At 47.6% G+C, this 20,807-nt stretch overlaps 1 protein-coding gene across 6 annotated transcripts in view; it reads left to right on the forward strand.

Annotated features, from left to right (window-relative positions):
• The window catches only part of ADAMTSL2 (ADAMTS like 2), a 58,595-nt gene that overhangs the window by 11,153 nt on the left and 26,635 nt on the right, over positions 1 to 20,807 (forward strand). For 3 of the 6 annotated variants that reach the window (XM_075905164.2, XM_075905163.2, XM_075905167.2), the window contains exons 6-11: positions 2,754 to 2,899; positions 3,002 to 3,125; positions 7,379 to 7,459; positions 9,164 to 9,339; positions 12,369 to 12,711; positions 14,256 to 14,637. In XM_075905164.2, coding sequence (XP_075761279.1) covers positions 2,754 to 2,899; positions 3,002 to 3,125; positions 7,379 to 7,459; positions 9,164 to 9,339; positions 12,369 to 12,711; positions 14,256 to 14,637 — 1,252 coding nt within the window. The remainder of the gene's footprint in view (positions 1 to 2,753; positions 2,900 to 3,001; positions 3,126 to 7,378; positions 7,460 to 9,163; positions 9,340 to 12,368; positions 12,712 to 14,255; positions 14,638 to 20,807) is intronic. The other 3 variants (XM_075905168.2, XM_075905166.2, XM_075905169.2) reach the window with 3 other exon arrangements.

Below are 20,807 nucleotides of genomic sequence, written 5' to 3' on the forward strand. Positions count from 1 at the left end.
CAAAGGAAGAGGCAGGCTCCTAAATCAACCAGACGTTGCAATACTGAACACAGCTAACACCTAAATACGGGTTGTACCTCCCTGCTCTGGCACCCTCAGGACCTAACAGCTCCCCATCCAGAGAATCTGCCAGACCATGGGAGGTCAATGCCAGCCCTTCTGTTGCTGCCAGCTCCGGGGCCAGCATTGACAGAGCAGGCACTGGCGTCGATGCTCGGGGAAAGAGGCAGGGTAGTTGTGGAGCCCTATGGCCAGAGGCCAGGAAAGCAACCCTACAGGGCTACATAGTCACTCTGCCTCTTCCTCCAAGGCCGTGTCCAGACTCAGGGGTTTTTTCGGGAAAAGTAGCCTTTTCCCGAAAAAACTTCCCCTGCGTCCAGACTCAAGCCGCGTTCTTTCGAAATTATTTCGAAAGAACGCGGCTTTTCTTTCGATGGCGGTAAACCTCGTTTCACGAGGAAGAACGCCTTCTTTCGAAAGTTCCTCTTTCGAAAGAAGGCGTTCTACAATGTAAAGAGGCCGTCTTCGAAAGAGAGCATCCAGACTCGCTGGGTGCTCTCTTTCGAAAAAGCGGATTTCCTCTATCGAAAGATCCGCCTGCAGTCTAGACGCGATCTTTCGAAAGAAGCCTGCAGTCTAGACATAGCCCAAGTGTCCCGCCATCCCCACTCCTCCCCTTCTTTCCCTGAGCTTGGGCGCTGCAAGTGAGCTATTTGCAGTGCTCTGGGAGAGTCAGGGAGGAGCTGTTGAATGCAGGCCCGCTTTGTCCCATGAGCGTTCCAGTCTGGGATCACCCACGGGGATGCTGGACCACAGATGTAGAAGCCCAGGCTATCTAACCCAACCTGTTCTTTCACAAGAGGGGGCCTAAATCGCTTTTGAAAATGGGAGTTTGGGTCCCAAGGCGTTTATGAAAAATTTCCCCATCATAAGTGGGCTGTGTCTGGGGTCTCAAGGAAAACCTTTGGGTCACATGGTAAGAGCCAGGGACATTCAGGGGAGCATTGCAACTGCTCGCAGAGGCAGGGAGAAGGTGGAGCCGGGAACCTGCCCATCCTTTTACATTAGGAGGGGAGCACGATGCACCATTTTGCAGCCTGCAAAATGCCAGGGATCAGTTGTGCCTCATGCCTTCTCTTTGCTCCTCCTGCAGTGATACAAGTCCATGCTGCACCCAAGCCCCTGCTCAGGTCAGGCCTTAATTTGGCCTGTGATGTGAAGGTGGATAAATGATTCATAATCAATAATTTCTTTGGCCAATATTGACTCTTTCCTGTGGCCAGGTGGTAATTTCCACAACCCTATTTACTTCTGGAAATTATTCACTGGATAGTTTCTGTGAATGATTCTTGAATGGTAGCAGGTGTGGAAGCAGCTCCTTGGGAGAGTCTGAAAAGGATGTTTTGAATGTCACGCTGTTTTAATGGGACATAAAGATCAGCGGGTATATTTCTGTTCCCTGACTAGTTGGGTGTAACTCTCAGGATCGGGCTTCTGGAGCCAATATGAATTTGCAATTTGCTTTCTGTGAATATTCTGCACTATCCACTTAAAATTCACTGTTTCAGTGAACGTTACTGCCAGTGGATTCAGTCATCTGAATATGTGCGGCAAGCAAATGCAGCAGGGGGTGCACACAATGCAAGTGAGCTCATGAACCAATTCAAACCGATGCTTGTCAAAGCATTTGCAGTGCTTGTCCACATACAGCAGTAAAGCTTATTTTAGCTCTGTATTAATTTACTTGGTTAATCTCCATAATATAAAAGTATATATTAATATGTCATTTTTACATGTACAGGTTGAACCTCTGTATGGTCATGCCAATTTTCTTCCACAGTTTGATCTGAGGAAGTGGGTCTGGCCCGCAAAAGCTCATCATCTAATAAACCATCTTGTTAGTCTTTAAAGTGCTGCATAGTCTTGTCTTTTCTCTCTAGTCTGGCACTCTCGGGACCTGACTGGTGCCAAACCAGAGAATTTACCAAACCAAATTTTGCCGAACCAAAGATCAGTATTGTCTAGCAGCATTGCCAAGACTTCCACTGCTTAGAAGACATTTTGGGGTAAATTAGAGCTAAATAACAGCACAGAACACTGAGAGCCAGCACTGGTGGTGGCTGTACACAGACTTTATGGGATTGCAGATCTCTTGGCCACACATAAGTGGACATCCGGCTAACTAAAATCAAGCCAGACGATGGATGTTGCCAGACCAGAGAGTGCTGAACTAGAGAGGTTCAATCTGTGTATGTATAACAAAGCTATATATCAAATATAGAAATATTCAGGTATGCATGTTTGGATTATATATACTGCAGCTCCCTATAGAGGTGAGTAATCCTCGCTCCTGCAAGTAATCCCAGAGACTGGTGTTAGCTCTATGGCTCAATAGCTTATACATACCTACATTTTTTAAAGCTGCCTTGGAGATGCCCATCTGCTTGGCAGCTTTGCAAAGTCTCAGCCATGTTGTGTATATAATGGATAACATTAGCATGTGGAATGACTTGCAGGAGGTAAGGACAACTTACCAGTGCGCGGATTTGCAATGCTGTGCCTATCATGCTATGAGAACTGTGATCTCCAATCTAGTTTCCAACCCTTGGCGGTGGCAGCTCCTGAAATGTCCGCTCGCCGTGCAGTGCATCGTCCCATTACTGTTGTGATTCAGCTTGACAGACAAGCATTGAGTCGGGAAGATGAGCGATTGTGTTTTTTCTGTTTTGAATCTGTTTGTCCTTTCCCCTTAGATGACTATGTTCACATTTCTAGCAAGCCCTGCGACCTGCATTGCACCACGGTGGATGGTCAGAGACAGCTCATGGTTCAGGCTCGGGATGGAACCTCCTGCAAATACACCGATTTCCGAGGGGTTTGCGTGTCTGGAAAATGTGAGGTTGTTAAACATTATAGCAAAAATATTGTCAGCAGCATTCAGAAAATTACAACGGGTGCAATATTTGCCTGGCCCTCAATACTCTATTTACCATTTTTCTAGCCAATTGGCTGTGATGGGATTCTGTTTTCCACCCACATGTTGGATAAATGTGGGGTTTGCCAAGGGGACGGGAGTAGCTGCACTCATGTAACTGGGAGTTACAGAAAAGGAAATTCACATCTTGGTAAGACTTTACATTACCCTTTCCTGTATTCCTAGCTTGTGACTGTTTACAATTAACGTGGCTTTTTTGTACATTAGGTTTAGTTTCAAAATACAGCCAAGTGCCCTGTTATTTTCTGGGTTTCTTTCTTTTTTTCAAGTTCTGTCTTTTGTTTTTTAAGACTGTCACTCTTACATTTTAGGACAGGGAAAGCCCTTTTTTAAAGGATACAAGTAACCTTGCAAGGATCAAGCAATGTGCTGATCCAAAATCGGAACCTCATTACACTGAATCTGGGAGCAGCAGAGTGAAATAACGAACCAATCTCAGTTTTACGGTCTTAGTTCTTACTCCAAGTAAGGCCAGGAATTAATGCTTTACAACAGAAAGCTAGGTTATCTTTGACACGCTAGGAATCCCAGAATTAGTACAGCGAGAGCCTAATTTTCTGAGGCTATGTCTACACTTCAGGCTTCTTGAGCAAGAAGCTTTCTGCAGAAGAGTTCTTCTGCAAAAACGTCTTGTGCAAGAGTGCATCCACACTGCAAAAGCATCCAGACTGCATGGACGTTCTCTCGAAAGCAAACTCTGATTGCTATTTACAGAATGGCCACCAGGGCACCTGTGCTTTTTTGATTGCCTCTTTTTGCACAAAAAAACCCTGTTCCCATCCACACACACCTTTTTGCGCAAAAACTCTGTAGTGTAGACATAGCCTCACTTGCGCTGGGCCAAATTAGGAATAACTCCATTAAAATCAGTGGCTGGCCTCTCAGTTGGTGTGCGTCAGCATCGCTCTGTGGACGTCAGTGGTGTTACAGCTGCCTAGGATTTAGCCCAGTAAATGACACTGGGGTCAAATCAAGGTGAGAGAGAGGAGAATCAGTCTTGTCATCCCCAACAATGGTGGCTCCTGAATAACCAGCCAAGAAATGCACCATGGTCAGGTGAGCTGACAGACTCGCCAGGCCGGTGGGAAAGCTCTGGCTCCATGCTCCCAGAAGGGGCGGGGCCTTGGGCAGAAGAGGCGGGGTTGGGGCAGAAGGCCCTCAGAGTTGCCTGGAGCACGCCATGCTGAGCTCCAGTGGCCATTTAAAGAACCCAGGGCTCTGGCTGCTGCAATTGCTGCGGTAATGGTAGTCAGGAGCCCGGGTCTGTTTGAATTGCTGCGCCCTGGAGCAATTGTCCCCTTTGTCCATTCCTCTTCTCATCGGTGGGTCTGACCATGGTCCAACTACCAGGCTAGTTGCAGTATTTAATACAAGTTTTTAAATAGTCCTTCTTAACACTTCATTGTATTTGATCTACAGCCTATGAACTTTAGCTGCAGTTATGAGGGTCTCAAACACTGAGGTTACGTCTACACTACGAGTTTTGCCGGAAGAGGCAATGCAAATGAAGTGTGAATTAGCATTTTCTCATGCTTCATTTGCATAATCTTTTCCGATCCGTTTTTGCGCAAGGGGCTTTTGTATAAAAACAAGCAGTGTGGATGTTTCCTTTTTGCGCAAAAACATCTTTTTGCACAAGATCGGTATACCTCCTTTTTCGAGGCATAAGGATCTTGTGCAAAAAGGGGTTTTTGCACAAAAAGGAAACGTCCAGATTGCTTGTTTTTGCACAAAAACCCCTTGCGCAAAATTGGATCAGAAGAGATTATGCAAATGAAGCGTGAGAAAATGCTAATTCACACTTCATTTGCATTGCCTTGTCCAGCAAAACCTGTAGTGTAAGACGTAGCCTCAAATTATGCCTAATATTTTTGAGGCTTTCCCCCTTCTGATCTTCTTTCTCCGTGTCCTCTTCCATATCCCAAGGGTTTAGTTTGTCATGACTCAGGCTGTTTTCAAGATGCTATTTCAGACTATTTCAAGAAAATAATTCTAGGAACCTGAGATGTTTTTCATACTGGGTCAGATAACTGGCTCATTTAGCCCAATATCCTGACTACAGTAGGGTTTAGCAGGGGTGACTTTTCAAAAGAATTCTGAACTGTGTAAAGACGTGTGAGCATGCAGAACATTACATGGCATTGTATTATAGCTTGGAAAATCAGTGTGGGGTGTGTGTGTGTGCAAAGTACAGATTATGAATAGTCTGGAGTGGCGTTACAAACCAAGGTCTATGATGGGCAACCGCTACCCTAACTGTACAGCAAATGGCAACCCTAGTGATCAATATTTGATATTTCTACATAAGATATAATCCCCTTGTCAGGGGGGTTGTGTACCCCCACGACATTACGAGTCTCTATGAGGACCTCTGCCTCGAATAACCTGTTTCTCTCTCAGGGCATTTACGGTCCTTCGACCCTGCAGTGGCCACTTTATCAAGACGTATACGGCCTCTATGGCCTACTCCAAAGTCTGAGTCCCCTCTACTAGGGTATATCCAGCCTGAGAGGCCTAGTTCCAAATGCTGCTCCCTCCTTGGAGTACAATTGACCTAACAGGGTACGACTCTTCCCAACAGCCTGGGAGCAGGGTTGCCGTCAGATTGGGATGGTAGGGGGACCTGGGTCCTACCGCTCCACCGGGTCCCAGCCCAGGGCCCTGTGGGCTGCCTTAAAGTGCACGGCCAGCTCAGCGGGGTCCCTCCCGCAACGTGCCAAGCCCGCAGGGGCAACCCCCCGCCCTGGGCTCCTTCTGACCACCCTGGGGGAGCCCAGGTCCCCGGAGTGAAGTACGATGGGTTGAGGTCCCCGCGGGACGTCTCACCAGCCAAGGCTGTCGCTGAGGCTGTGTCGGCGGCTGCCCGTCCGGCTGCTCCAAGGCCTGTGGCTGCTGTGGCTCCGGTGGCAGCTGCTCCCGGGTCCACTCCTCCTGGGTCTGCTGTTGCAGCTGCGACTGGCTAGAAGCTCCTGCCCCAGCCCCCTTCCCTTCAGGAGACCTTCCTCCTGACTGCGCACCTCCCTGGGTTTTTATACCCATGCACCCCAGGGAGCATGCCCAGCAGTGGGGGAGGGGTCTTCCCAGCTAACTGGGCCTAGGCAACCCCTTGTCCTGCAGTGCAGGGTAGGTAAGCCTTGTCACACCCCTCCCCCCATAATATTCAGAAACAATTGATTTTCTTTTTCTTAGTATGTATAACTGTAAATCTTCTTATTGGATATAGCATTATTCTGATTTAATTGCATGAGAAATATAAATGGGATGAACAATAGGCAGATGTTTTGGGTATGTATTTTTCTTCAAGCAAACTACAATGTTGGAGTTTCATTATAAGGCAAATAGATGCTGGTTTAAAAATAGATCGTCAAGATCAGTCTCATGGCCATGTTTTCACTCCAGGGAAGATTGACATTCCTGTGCTTGATCTTCCAGAGTTTGATTTAGCGGATCTAGTTAAGACTCGCTAAATTGAACTCAGAGGGCTCCCCTGCCAGTCACTGGTACTCCTGCTCTTGCGAGGAGTAAGGGGAACTGACAGGAGTGTTTGGTCCTGTTGGCCTCCCACTGTGGGGATGGTGGGGATACTCAGATCAAGGTATGTGGACTCCAACTACATAATTAACGTAGCTGGAATTATGTATCTGGATGCAACTTTCCCCTCTAATGTAGAACTCAGAGTGTGAAGATCCAGGCAGGAAATGTGCCTTTGGGTCTGTCTGCACTGCAACCAGATGTGACTGCAGCACCCAGCTTTGATCTAATCATCTTGAATAACACTAGCAGAGAAAACAAAAGGAAAAACGATGCAGCACTTTAAAAACTAACAAGATGTTTTAAATCTTGTTTCAAACACATCCTTTTGTTTTAGTCTTTAAAGTGCTACATAGTTTTTCCTTTTGTTTTAGCAAGATCAGACTAACACGGCTACCTCTCTATTACTAGCACTGAAGATGCAGCAGCGTACATGGGCAGAGTCCCTGCCCAGCCATCGTTCTTTAGGAGCGGATTCGACCAAAGATAGCTTGAGGAGGACATGTGCTGCAGTCGCACCTCTGACTGCAGTGTAGACAGATTCTTATTCAGAGTTGACGGCCAAATCTTCAACTGGACTGAGGTCACTCCATTGAAGTTGATGAAGTTAACATTAGTTTACTGCTATGGAGGTTTACACCCCTGGAAAAAGAAGCAGGAAAACTCCCTTATATGGATGGACATCATGAGTAATATGATGGTTATTGATGTCTATCATTTAAAAAAGATGTAATTGGAAAGGATCAAATGTTCAAAAAACCTGAAAAGTGCCCACTCTTGATTCTTGAACTCATCTTTGTTCATATTATTGGTTACAAAGTTTACCTTTCATTAATGTATAGTTTTCCATAGGCTATTCTTTGGTAACTCATATTCCGGCTGGAGCCAGAGATATCCAGATAGTAGAACGGAAAAAATCGGCAGATGTTTTGGGTGTGTATAACCTCTTGGTATTTAGCTAAAAAGTGTTTGTGTAAGTGGATGTGTGGTTGCGCGAATGTATTCATCTTTTCTTTGCAAGTAAAAGCATTTGTTGGTAATACATTTGCAGACATGGACCAAATCTTCAACTGGTGCAACCTTTTAGCTGCTTTAATTCTGAACTGTTGAACAATGTATATTGTCACTGTGGCAGAGGATTGTATCAGATGCGCGTCCTGGCTCTCAAATAATTTCTGCGTGCACTTTAATTTCTCTCTTGGGCCCATGGAACTTCTGCATTTCAGAGAAAGTGCATTGGCTACAGCAAGCACTCAGAAAAAAGAAAATATGACTCAGATAATCGCCTTGTTGATGTCTTGGGGGACCGTGGCTAATGCCCAGGGCTGAATGCAGGTTTCAGATAGGTGCCGGAATTGGATGGTGTAAGCAAATTGACTCTGCTCAAATGATTCACACAGATGCTTCAATGAGTATCAAGTTCTGATGCTGCCTTCAAGCTCTGTGGTTATTACAACATGGCTTAGATGGAAAGATTTCCATGTGCTAAGAGAAGAATAATCTTCATTTTATAAAAACTCGAACTTCTGGTGCACAGTCCTGAAACCCAACCAGTTTGTCCATAACAGGTGAAGCCTGTGTTATTTTAGCATCTATATTGTGATAGTGCCAAAAAGCCACATCCAGATTGGGCCCTGTTGTGCAAGGCACTGCACAAATGTAGTAAATGACAGTCCCTGCTTTTTTAGTCTCGCAGATGTGCACAAAATACTGATGTAGAAATAAAGTCGAAGTAGCAAGAAGCTTATGGTATTAATGACACTGAACTTGTAACGCAATTTGAGATCTGTGGATGAAAAGCACTTTTATTCATTATGTATTATTATTATTATTATTATTTATTATTATGTTCCTTATTATATTAATGAGGCTTTAGGATATTATTGTAAAGCAAATGTAATAACATAAGTAAATGCCAGGTGTTATCAGCATCTAGGAAATAAAAATACTTGCAGTTTTTATGAGAAACAAATAGCAATGACATAATCAACTTATTCTGAAGCAAGGGAGATTTAGGTTAGATATTAGAAACAACAATATACAACAGCAAAAGAAGTTACCTGTCAACACTATCAATTTAGGCTTCAATAAAAATCTGAACAGATTAACACACTACAAAGGGAATTTCCCCTGCCTTTGATATTCACATCTCAACATCAAATGCTATGAATGAGACACATCAACCTGGCTTAATTAGCTTCATTAACACTGATCCTACAATTGACAGGTAATTGCTTTTGCTGTTATATGTATGCTGGACTCTGTAATTTCCACTCCAACTCATCTGATTTGGTAGGTTTTATCCATGAAAGATCATGACCTAATACATTTGTTAGTCTCCAAGGTGCCACAGGACTGCTCGTTGTTTATAAAGTGACAGCCTAACATGGCTACCCCTCTGAGACTTGATATATATTAGAAAAAAATTTCTATCTCTAATGATAATTAAGTACAGGAAATAGATTACAAGGTAGATAAACATTGGTCAGGCATTGTCTAGGTAGACTTGGTCCTGCCTTAGCATGAAGTTGGAGTAGAGGACCTCTTGAGGTCTGTTCCAACCCAACATTTCTGTGACTGCATATTCCTTTTGCATTAGAGGAAGCTGATTTCCTGCTTTCCCTCTGTCTTTTTAAGCTGTTGCCGATGAAGATGGATACTATTTTTTCAATGGGAATTACAAAGTCGACAGCCCAAAGAACTTCAACATTGCAGGCACGGTGTTCAAGTACAGGAGGCCTATGGATGTTTATGAGACTGGCATAGAATATATCGTCGCACAGGGGCCAACTAATCAAGGCTTGAATATAATGGTGTGCTCCAGCTTTTTATATTTGTAGGGGTAGAAATTGCAGGAAGAAAACAATTATGCTGACTCCTCCTGTTTTTTTCCTCCTGTGTGTTTCTTAACCGGTGGTCAAATCCTTTGGATGCGGCCACAGTTGATGAGATACAAGCTGGGGATCTTTACAGGTGGTGCATACATTACAGGTGGCCCCCTTCCTACTTTTAGGGGCTCCCTGACTTTTTATGGCTCCATTGCGTGTTACAAGTGATTAAAGCAAGCCACGTGGCAGTCAAGGCTCTCCTTTTTCCCTCTGTAATTTGAACATTGTACACATGACTTGGGAGGTAGGATTCCTCTCCCCAGGCCACGACTGCAGCTACCTCACTCCTGCAGACTGGCTTCTTTGCTGATCCTGCAGACATTTCCCCACTGTGTTTTCTAGCGGAGGCAAAAATGCAGCTAAGGGAGGAGTCGGAATGTGGCAAGCCGAGAGAGGGGAGAGAGAGCAGAACTGATATGGGCCAGATTGTCCCCCTGTGTTGGATCAGTAAGGCTGCAGAGAGAAGAAACACAAGTACAGCCGGTTCCCGAGTTGCGAACGGTTGACTTACGACTGTTCGCATTTATGACCGAAGCTGTTGTAAATGGCGGACCCCGAGTTACGAACGCGATCTGGGCTTACGAACAGCGCGGTCGCGTGTAACTCTATGGCAGGCATGTCCAAAGTCCGGCCCGCGGGCCAATTGCGGCCCGTGTTCCGATTTAATACGGCCCCCGCTTCCTCCCCCTCTCCTGGCTCCCCGGCGCTCTTTTGAACTGGCGCGCCCAGTGCACCGCTTCCGGCCATGCCGCCACCGCCGCCGCCCATGGCCTCCGCAGTCCTAGAGCCTGCCCTGTAGGGCACGTCCGCAGCCCCGCTCCCCCGCTTGGCTGCGGGTTTGCCCTGCCCCCGGGCCGCCGTGAGGCCGCCGTGCCCTGCGCTCTCCGCCCGCCTCCGACCCTGCGGGCCCTCCGCCTTGGGGCTGAGAGTGCGGGGACGGCCCTCACGCATGTTCACTTCTTCAAATCTGGCCCTCTTTGAAAAAGTTTGGACACCCCTGCTCTATGGGGTCCAACTTACGAACAAACCAAGTTACGACCAATTGCTTAGTCCTTAACCGGTTTGTAAGTCAGGGAGAGGCTTGCCTGCCACTTGCATCGCAGCCAGGGGCGGATGAGGGTTTTGCGGGGCCCAGGGCAGCACAATTTTGCGGGGCTCCCCCTTTGACACGGCGCATGTGCCATGGCGCAACGGCGCATGCGCAGGGCCTCTTAAAGCGTGGTGCCCAGGGCAGCCGCCCCGCTCATCCTGCCCTATATCTGTCGCTGATTGCAGCCCTCAAAGGGCGCATCTACGCTGCACCCATTGGTCAAAATAAGATATGCAATTTGAACTACACAAATTGCGTATGTTATTTCAATCTAATTTTGAAATATTCTGAAACATCCCTTAACCCTCGTGTGGAACAAGGATTACAGGGATCGAGTGCCTGTTATTTCAAAATCTATTTCAAAATATTGGGCATGTTTAAAGATGCTTAATAGCTATTTCGGGACACAAATAGCACCATTGTCCAGGACAGCTGAGAGTTACGCTGATTTGATGATTTGGGCAGCCCTCTAAGGAATTTGTAAAATTTCCTTTTCTCTGTTCAGGAAACTTACCTCCTACAGGGAAAGAGGATGAAGATTATACCTTGGGGGTGAGCGTGGCCCCATGCTGACTAGTACATTGTTTTATTTGCATCACCAGTAGGAAGAGAACAGGGGAGGCTTTTGGAGGCAGATCTGGCTTTAAGGAATAAGTGCTGTTTTGTTCCATGATCTGTTTTGGATGGGTGACAAGTCTGGATGTTGCGGGGGGCCGGGGGAGAGTTCGTCTGTTCTTCTCTTTAGTACCAGTATCTCAGTCAACCTAAAAGACAACCGGGCCATTAAACAAAACAACTGTCCAACTCTTAAAACACAATATTACAGCCATTATCAGTTCCATTGCAGGGGAAGGGAAGAAATTGCTCTGTAGGCAGAGAGCCCGCAGACAGGCCAAACATCCATTAAATAGTGCCTGGGCCTTTTTACAGGGTGAATTTCACTCTCAAAGCCAAATTCTGTCCTGGGTTCCCTATACATTGAAGACATTGGAAGTCCCTGACTATCTCAGGATATGACTGCAAATAATGGTGGGAGTTTGGACCGTTTTCTCCAGCACGGCATTTCCAGATCATCAAGAGTAACACTTGAGTGCAGCTTTTAATTCAGCCCCTCGGGGTTTAAATGAGACTTTAAATGGTGCAATGCCCTTGTGCCTGCCCTCTTCACTTGGGTGAACCCTTCCCCCCCTCCCGAAGTGGGTTTTACAATGACCAGAAGAGCTGAGTGACTAACTCACCGCACACAATTCACTGGGTAAACCGAGCTTTGCTTTCTGTTGGCCAACTGTTGGTGAGTGGCTGATCATTTTTCCACTGTGATTCATTATTGCAAATGTCTTTCCCCGCACTTTGCATGTGAAGGTCTCCAAGCACTTGAAAGAAAAAAAGACAATTGCAAAGATCATTATCTTCATTTAACAGACTGGGTGAATGCAGAACAGATAAGTGACTTGCCAAAGTCCATGGGGCCAGTCGGTGGCAGAGCAATGGCTAGGACCTATATTTGCCAATCTAGTGGTGTATCAGCTGGGAACACTGCCAAATAAATTGCTGCCGTGCCAGTTACAATAGATGCATGATATGAATGGACGAAGTGGGTTCCAGCCCACGAACGCTGATGCCCAAATAAAATTGTTAGTCTTTTAGGTGGCGCAGGCCTGCTCATTGGGTTTTGCTGAAACAGACCACAGCTGCCCCTCTGATGACATGAACTGGTTCTCTAACGATGCAGCAACAGGCACATTAAAAATGGATAAACGGATACTAACCAGCGGCCCTTCTGAGACAATAAGCTAAAATATCTAAGTCGATGCCAAATATACATTGCCTCTCGGCTAAACGTCATTTAATTTGTTTCACTTAGGTATGGAACCAAAATGGCAAGAATCCATCCATAACATTTGAATACACTCTTCTAAGTAAGCCTCATTCAAAAATGATCCAGCCCATCTACTACCCCTTTTCTGAATCAGACAGCGAGGAAAGCAGAGAGTTTGCCGGAGAAGTACCTCTCGGTTTTAGCCAGCGCAATGCAAGCTACTTTGGGAAACTCTCCAGGGAAAGGGTGCATTTGGAGAACCAGGTCTTTGGAAGGCAGGACACCGAGGAAGATCTGAACTTGAGCAAAGGTCAGGAAACCAATGAAGTTTATGAACGATCAGAAGCTGTTGACTGTGAACCAAAACTGAAGGGCAAACAACCCAAAGGTAAGAGGGAGAGCTGGCCTTGCAATGCTGCTTTGTGGTGCTTTTGATGAAACAAGTTCTGCTTCCTTGGTTTGTTATTTGAATCCTCAGAGAGCTTGTACAAATGTCTCTGCTTATCCATTCTCTTTGCCTGGAGGGGCCGGGTTTCTGGCAGGGCTGGGCTGGAGGGATGGCTGGCGGTTGCATGCCCCTGCCGCAGGGGGCCACAGTGGTTTTTGCTTTGCAGGCTGCCTTTCTGTTTCCCTCTTCCTGGTGCTCAGAGGCAGCTGCACTAGGTTCTTCCCACAGTACCTGTCACTTCCCACCCAACTAACACCCCGGCATCCCCTACCTACCTGCACACTGTGCCCACCCAGCAACCCCTGCTCCCACCCAACTCACCCCTGCACCCACCCAGCTCACCCTTGCACCCCATGCACCCAGCCAGAAACCCCTACACCCACCCAGCTCACCCCTGTACCCATCCAGCTCACCCTTGCACCCCATGCACCCAACCAACACCCCCTACACCCACCCAACTCACCCCTGTACCCACCCAGCTCACCCTTGCACCCTGTACACCCAACCAGAACCCCCTACACCCACCCAATTCATCCCTGTACCCTGTTATACCCAACCAGCACCCACCTACACCCACCCAATCCAGCACCCCTAAATTCCCACCCAACTTGCCCCACTCAGCACCCCTGCTTCCTACATGCAAACCAGCTCCCTTCACCTCCCACCCAACTCACCTCCACCTAGCACCCCACTACACTCACCTGATCCAGGACTTCCTAACCCTCCTCCTCCACCCAACTCACCTTCACTCAGCACCTATATCTATGCCTGCTTAGAATCCCCCACCAAACCCACTCTCACCCAGCCCCCTTACACTCACCCAGTCTGATCCCACCCAACCCAGTACCCTCCCACCCAGCCCCGCCTGATCCTCCAGCTACCCCAGCACCCACTCCACCCACACTGCCCCATGGCACTCCCACTACCCCAGCGCCTAACCCATCCCAGCACCCACTCCTGGTTGTGGTGGGACCGGGGAGCTGAATCATAGTCTCTGTTCTCACTGTTGTGCAGTAGTGGGGAACAGAGCAAAACTGCATTTTGCCCTGGACAACAGCTTGCTCCTGTGACCCATGTAACTGGAGAAGCTCCTCAGAACCTGACAGGAATGTTCCCGCCAATCTTTCCCACCCATGTGCAGAATAATTTTTCACGTGCACCGAGGCATGTGTGAATGTGCACCACTGGTGGCACTCTGCCAATCAGCTGGGCAGCATTTGAGCCTCTCCTGAGTGTTTGCACAAGTGCCCATCTTACGGGGAACGCTGCCTGGCAGCTATGAACTCCCTGTCCTCCAGTGTGAATAAGGCCCTGTGGGTGCCACACACAGTCTAAGCTACAGCCACAGATCTTACCGGCCACCACCGCTACCCCTCATCGCAGCTTCTCAGGCCCCTCCCCTTTCTGCTTCTCCCATTTCCCATGTTAAGTTTATTTTGCATTGTTTGTTCTTTCCATCCTGCCCCCCATGTGCACCACGCCAGCTTCAAACACAACCAGGTCTGCTTACCTGACAGACAGAGAGGACCGAGACTTTGACTCGAGACTCGCCTCCAAGGAGTTCCTGTCAGAAAACGCAATCACCGACAAGCTCCTGGATAAAAGCTCGGACTCGAAGGAATTAGCTCGGAACATGACCATGAACAGCATCTTCGCCCAAGGAGACCCGATGCACACCGTGGGGTCCCACATCGACAGCCTTTACGTCGACTACGAGGACAACGAAGGGGTGGTGACATACAGCATCAATGGGACCTACCTGGAGCTCAGCAGCGACAAAATCATGAATGCTTCCTCAGAGACCCCGTTTTCCAACGCTACCATTACCCTGACCAGCCCCCAAGGAAACAGAACGCACAAAGCAAGGTAGGGGAGAGGTTTTTTTAATCTTTCAGTCCCGTTTGTTTCTGTGCTGTTCTCTTCTTTGCGTGGCACTTAGAGCGGTCCACGTTTTGATCTGTGAGGTAAGTGGGAGGAGGACATCACAAAAGGTTTTGGCTAGAGGTTAATTTGCAAGGAAAATTCCACAGTGCGGTCTGGGGAGGGAAAAGAATGGAAACTTTAACAAAAGGAAAATTCACTGTCCTCATTAAAGGGACATTGGGCGGTGTATTTTTATAGTTATGATCATGCTTATTGCTCTCTGTCTGTTCTAGCATCTCATTAGAGGACTGAGCCTAATAAAGCCTCTTTTCCTACTAATCTGGAGTTCTCTTATTTGACCAGCACGTACTTCGCCCTGCTCCCCCTTTCCTTGTATTTCTAATGCAGCAGAAGTTGGGATGGCTCCTTTCTGTGTACTTTGTGGTTGATAGTCACTCACCAGCATGGTCACTGATGTCAATAGCAGTGTGCAGTCTGGAGCTTCTGGAAATAACCTCTGTGAGTTAACTATTGCCCCGGAGCCAGAGGAGGAAAGATAAGAGCTTTTGTGTAGGTCCTACAAAAATAGGCTGGTTTGTTTCTTTTGTTTAACTGCGGAAGGAGGAGTGTTGTTAGTTGGTAGTTAGTAAGAACACACACAAAACGCCCCCCAATCCTACAAGCTGCTTCTTTTGAGCCAGGTCAGATATGGGGTGTTGTCACAGAGCAGGACTTACCATCTTTAGCGCCTCTGGCAAGCCCTGGTCCTGGTCGGAACCCGTGTCGCTCCCAGACCAGTGTCCTCTTCGGGATATTGCCCTCCGCCAGTGCCCACTAAAGTGACCTCTCTTCCCTTTTTGGGGGGTGAGTCAGCCATCCTGGGTTTCTACTGCCACTCTGGCCTCCAAGCCACAGTCGGCATGGGCCACACCCTGGTGGCAAAGTAAGGGGGGGACCCAGGCCCACTCACTACTTTGGATCTCAGCTCAGAGGCCCCCTGGCTACGTCTACAGTGCAGCACTATTTAGGGATACCAGAGGTCTTTTGAGCGTGCACGTTATTTTGAAATAGAACAGGTTCGCTATTCTGACGTCCCTGTAAACCTCATTCCATGAGGAGTATGGGAGGTTTTGGAATAGCGGCTTATTTCAAAATAAGAGCTGTGTAGACTGCGCCAAATTTCAAAATTAAGTTATTTCGAAATAACATCGAAACAAGATACACAATTTGTGTAGCTCAAGTTGAATATTTTATTTCGACCTACCGTGCAGAATAGACACACCCTCTGATGGCAGCCTTGTCCTGCCCTCCTCTGCTCCCTTTTACTGCCCCTAGTTCCCTGGGCCACTTCCTCTGTGACCCCTGCACCTCCTTGGTCCTCCCTGCAGGGAGCTAATCCCTCACTCTTGGTAGTCAGGACCTAACTGCCTCTCTCTGTTGGGCAGGTCCTTATATACAGGCCTGCCCCAGCAATCTGCCCTCTGGTTGGCTTCTTAAAAGCCTCTCTCTGATTGGCCAGGGCTCTGTGAAGGCTTCCTCAAGCCTGCTTTAACCCCTTCCAGCAAGTGTGGGGCAGTTGCCCCACCACAGACGTGAACCATGAAGACACTTGACTTGGTGTTTCCTACTGACTCTAATAGGAAATGATTTTGGTTTTTAAACAAGGCATAGCATATATTTAACAATTACATGTACAGTTAGGGCATGGATTAAGGGAGATTTAAGGACATGTAGTTGCCCTTGTTAAGTAGTTTACTAGGAAAGGAATTCCCTGTAAGGAATAAATTGTGGATCTTCAGCCATTTCTTCCCCTACTAAATAATTATCGTTGGGGCTAACAATACAGAGAAACAGTACAATTTACTGTAGAACGCTCAGTAACAAAACTGGCACCTGTTCTAATGAGCACACTGCCTTGTTTGCAGTTATGCTATATCCCGCAATATTCCACGCTTAGCCTCATTTGCATATTTCCAGTGCAAGAGGATTTTTCTTGCGCATGGTGCATCCTGGGAGTTGGGAGGTAGAAGGACGTAGTTTGCACCCGCCCCACTAGTTCTTGCCTGTCTCTGCTCTGGACTGGCCCACAACCTAGGCTTGTGAGTGGGCCACACGAGTGGCCCTTCTACCTCTCAGTGGGTGACAAGATTGTCGTAACTAAGACCGGTTCCCGGGACAGGACAGTGTTGCTCACTGCGCTGGCATATCTAGAGTGTGCGGGGTGGGTGGATGGCACCATCACAGCGCTGTGATTGGCTTCAGAGGGAGCGCCCGGCTCTCACAATCAGTGTTGTGTGCTACTGGCCTGCACCTCGCTGGAATCTGGCAACCTGCGCACGGGCAGCAGAAAACAAAATGTCTCGCAGGCCTCATCTAGAATCTCAGTGGCTTCAGGCTGCAGGTTGCCCACCACTGCTCAAAATGGTGCCAGTTTCCAGTGGTCTCCTAAGGCCAGTGTATAGGAATGTCACAGCCTTGCCACATGGGCCTGAGCCTCACCTTGGGTTCTGGCAGCCTGGTGTGGAGGGTTTGGCTTAGAAGTGCCACAAAGGCCCAGCTAAGCTGGGGGAGGGCAGCTTTATGCCACCAGGGCAGCATGGTGCTGAATCAACACGGCTGAGCCGCTGGCCTGAAGCATTCTCCTCGGGGTGCCAGCAGTGCAAACAGATGTGTGCTTCATTTTACGTTTTTTTTACGCACTTCGCTGAAACGTTGTTCTCCAGCGTGGTGGTGCACAGGGGACTTACAACATAGTCGGCCACTTGCACTTCCAAATATAGCGCCTGCGTGCATGTGCGGGGGTGTGTGTGTGTGCGCACCCGCGGGAGCGAGAGAGCGAGCGCTGCCAGAAAAGGCCAGACTACGCTCCAGTGCCTCTTGGCACATCGTGTACTGTAAAGATCTACAGCCCGGAGGAGGATGGATTGCACAGATAAAGAGTCTGATTGATGGGAACAGTTTCTGGAGAGGCCGAGGAAAGCTGGCAGGAAGCAAATTGGAAGTTTGGGGTTGTAAAACCGCTGGAGCTGTGCATCCCTTGGCACAGGTGGGAGCAGAATGTGGAAGGGTGGGCCCCAAACCTGCAGTGAAAGGAGATCAGCAGCTACGCTTTAGGGTTGCTGGCAATTGGAAGCCACTCCACAATTCCACAGCAGGGGGCAGTGACAAGAGAAAGCAAGTAGCCATGGCTCTCTGGAGATCCAGGTGGATGTCTAGTCTGTGGGCCTAGTATTGACGACTCCTTAGGGGAGTTTTGTTTCCTGGATTGCATGACGCCCTAGCTTGCTTAGGAAGGGAGGAGGAGGGAGCAGGAGAACAACTGGGCAGACAACAAGTTCCTTGCAAGTCCTCTCCCACCCTCTTTGTTTGTCCCAAGATCTTGGTTCATCTGCAGGCTTAGGGGGTGGCGACCTCTGCCAATTCCATCTGGGTTGAGAAATCCACTCTCCAGATAAAGCAAAGCGGAGGGAACTCCTACACTCAGGAAAAAGTGTATTTTCACATGTTCATTAGGCCACATGGTCAACTATATATCAGACAACTCATTTTACTAGGTGTTAGCTGGTGCAGGTAAATCCAGGCTCCCTCTGGTGTTGACCGTCATCTGTGAATGTGTTAAAGCTACAACTTCCTTGAGTGCATGAGGGTTTCAACACACGTGAAAATCCCGTGTTTTTCCTGGTGAAGTCTGCAAGAGAAACCACAGGTTCTGTGGATTTTCCCAGGGGCAACTTTTGCCCTGAATTCTGCGCTCTGCTGAAAGGGTCACCCAGATGGAACAGGGAGCAGAATTTGGCCCGTTATTGTTCTGGTTTTCTTTTGGAGGAGAAGATAAAACGAAATATGGAACGAATCCCTCTTAATCCATGTGTACCCATAAAATACACCGGTGTCTGATTCTCAATGGGTCCTATCCCACTGACGTCACTGGCAGCGGGGCCAGACCTAGGCCTGCTGATAGGGTGGGGTAAAGGGAATAAATGCCCAGGGACCTGGGTGATTTAACTGGGCCCAGGGGACCACTGCCACAGTAGCTCTGCTTCTGAGTCAAAGAGGCTTGTGATATGCCCCGTACAGGTTCCAGGGCGGCTAAAGCATCTTTACCTCAAGATGTCTTTCTCCAGAGCAGGGAGGCTGTGTGTGGGGAAGGGAGGGAAAGTGCAGGTGGGGGATGGGGCTGGGCTGGCCCAAAGCTCCTCTGGCAGGGGACATTTGGGGCTTCTCCGGACAGGGCTGGGGGCGGGGCGGGGCGGGAACAGGCCTTGTGGCTCCAACCAAAGGAGGGAGGAGGGAGTCCAGTGATTTCTGCCCTCTGGCCTAGTATTGCTGTCGGTGGTCCCGATCAGACCCATAATTGCTGTCTGATAACATCGTGGGCCTGAATCCTCATTGAGCTGCTTCTTGTGCAGTCAAGTCCGCAAGGGCAAAGTAGATGCAAAATGCCGTGAAATCGGAATGATTACTGAGGCTAATCTGCTTGCCACCCACTTTGGTGCAAAAATCTGGGCTAAAAAGCAAACCAGATGAGTCCAAGTGCTTTGAATATGAAGCCTCTCCAGTCCCTTGTATGTGTTAGGGTGATTCTTCTGTTGCAAAGGCCCTTGCTTGAATCCGGCAGCCAAAACAATAGCAGATTCCAGGATCGTAGCTCCTGCCAGAAAGAGATGCCAGGAAAGCCGTTCTGTATAAAGCCACTACGGGCGCGCCTAGCCTGTTGCTGAAACGGGGCGGGGTGAATTTTTGTTGTTGTTTGCTTGCTTTAGAAATGTGGACACAAAAGCCCGGAGGGGGAGGAAAATGGGTGACCTTAGAGCAACCCATACTAATCATCATTTTAAAAAGCCCAGCCTGGTTGTGTAACAACTCACTGCTGTTTGCATTTAGAAGAAAACCAAACCATGGTTATGTCTGTGCTCTCAATGGGATGAGAACTAACTGTTACCATATGGCGAGATGTCTAATTTATCCACAAGTTGTTTCGGTAACATCATTACTGATAGAAGAAGCTCTTTGAGTTCAGATCACATACGTTAAAGGGACACTGCTGAGGAGGGATTAAACTCGAAATTTGTGTGTGCGAGCATGCGTGTGTGTGTGTGCAGGAGGAGGATTAGGAAGAAGGGAGTAATGTCATACATATTCCAATGATCAAATGCTTCATTCAGTTTTTCCATTTTGGTCTAGAGTAACCCTTTTGAAGTCAATGAATTCAGTGACGTGTGAAAACTCACAGGGGTCCTAGTCATAGGAGTTATTTTGGAAATGCACAGATGTGACTGAGAAGAAACTATGACCTGAAGTATATAGACAGTGTTATCTTTCTCCAGATACATTTTAAAACCTTAAAAAGAACAAGTCTCAGAGGGATCCTTGTGTTAGCCTGTATCTGTGGAGTCCTATGGCACCTTAAAGTCTTAGGGTGCATCTATACAGCAAAGTTATTTTGTAATAAAGGCCATTATTCTGAAATACCTATGCGAGTGTCTGCACAGCATTGTTCCATTATTTTGAAATAATTTTGAAATAACAAGCGGCTTATTCCGACTTCTGTAAACCTCATTCTACGAAGAATAATGCCTCTTCCAAAAGAGCTATTTTGAAATAAGGCGTGTGTAGACGCTCCACTTCTGCTATTTTGAAATAGCCCCTCACCAGGGTCATTCTAAATTATTCCTCCTGGGACTCTAAATCGAGATCGCACGTTTACATCAAGGGATCCTGCCTCGAACTAATTTTGAGACTTCCCTAGAGTGTAGACGTTCTATTTCAAAATAAGCTATTACAGAATAACTATTCCGGAATAGCTTATTCCGAAATAACTGTGCAGTGTAGACGTAGCCTAAACCAGATTTATTTGGGCATAAACTTTCATGGGTAAAAACCTATTTTGTTAGATGCATGAAGTGGAAAATACAGAGGCAAGCATAAATAAAGTGCCATAGGACTTCTTGTTGTTTCGTTAGACAGAACAGAGGCTGACGACCATTTTTATGGGGCTCACAGAAGATCATCATTTTGTGCCCCTTCTGCTGGCTTGACAGCAGTAGTTAGTAAGAAGGCAGTGTTGGGAGTGCGTTGACATCAATGGCTGATGCTGGTCCACAATCAAAGCTGTTTGGGCGAGATAAAGCGCTATTTATAGCGAGCCAAGATTGTGATTTTTAAACAAAAAT

Source organism: Pelodiscus sinensis, chromosome 23, assembly GCF_052426305.1.
Source record: "Pelodiscus sinensis isolate ZL-2025 chromosome 23, ASM5242630v1, whole genome shotgun sequence".
NCBI lineage: Eukaryota > Metazoa > Chordata > Testudines > Trionychidae > Pelodiscus > Pelodiscus sinensis.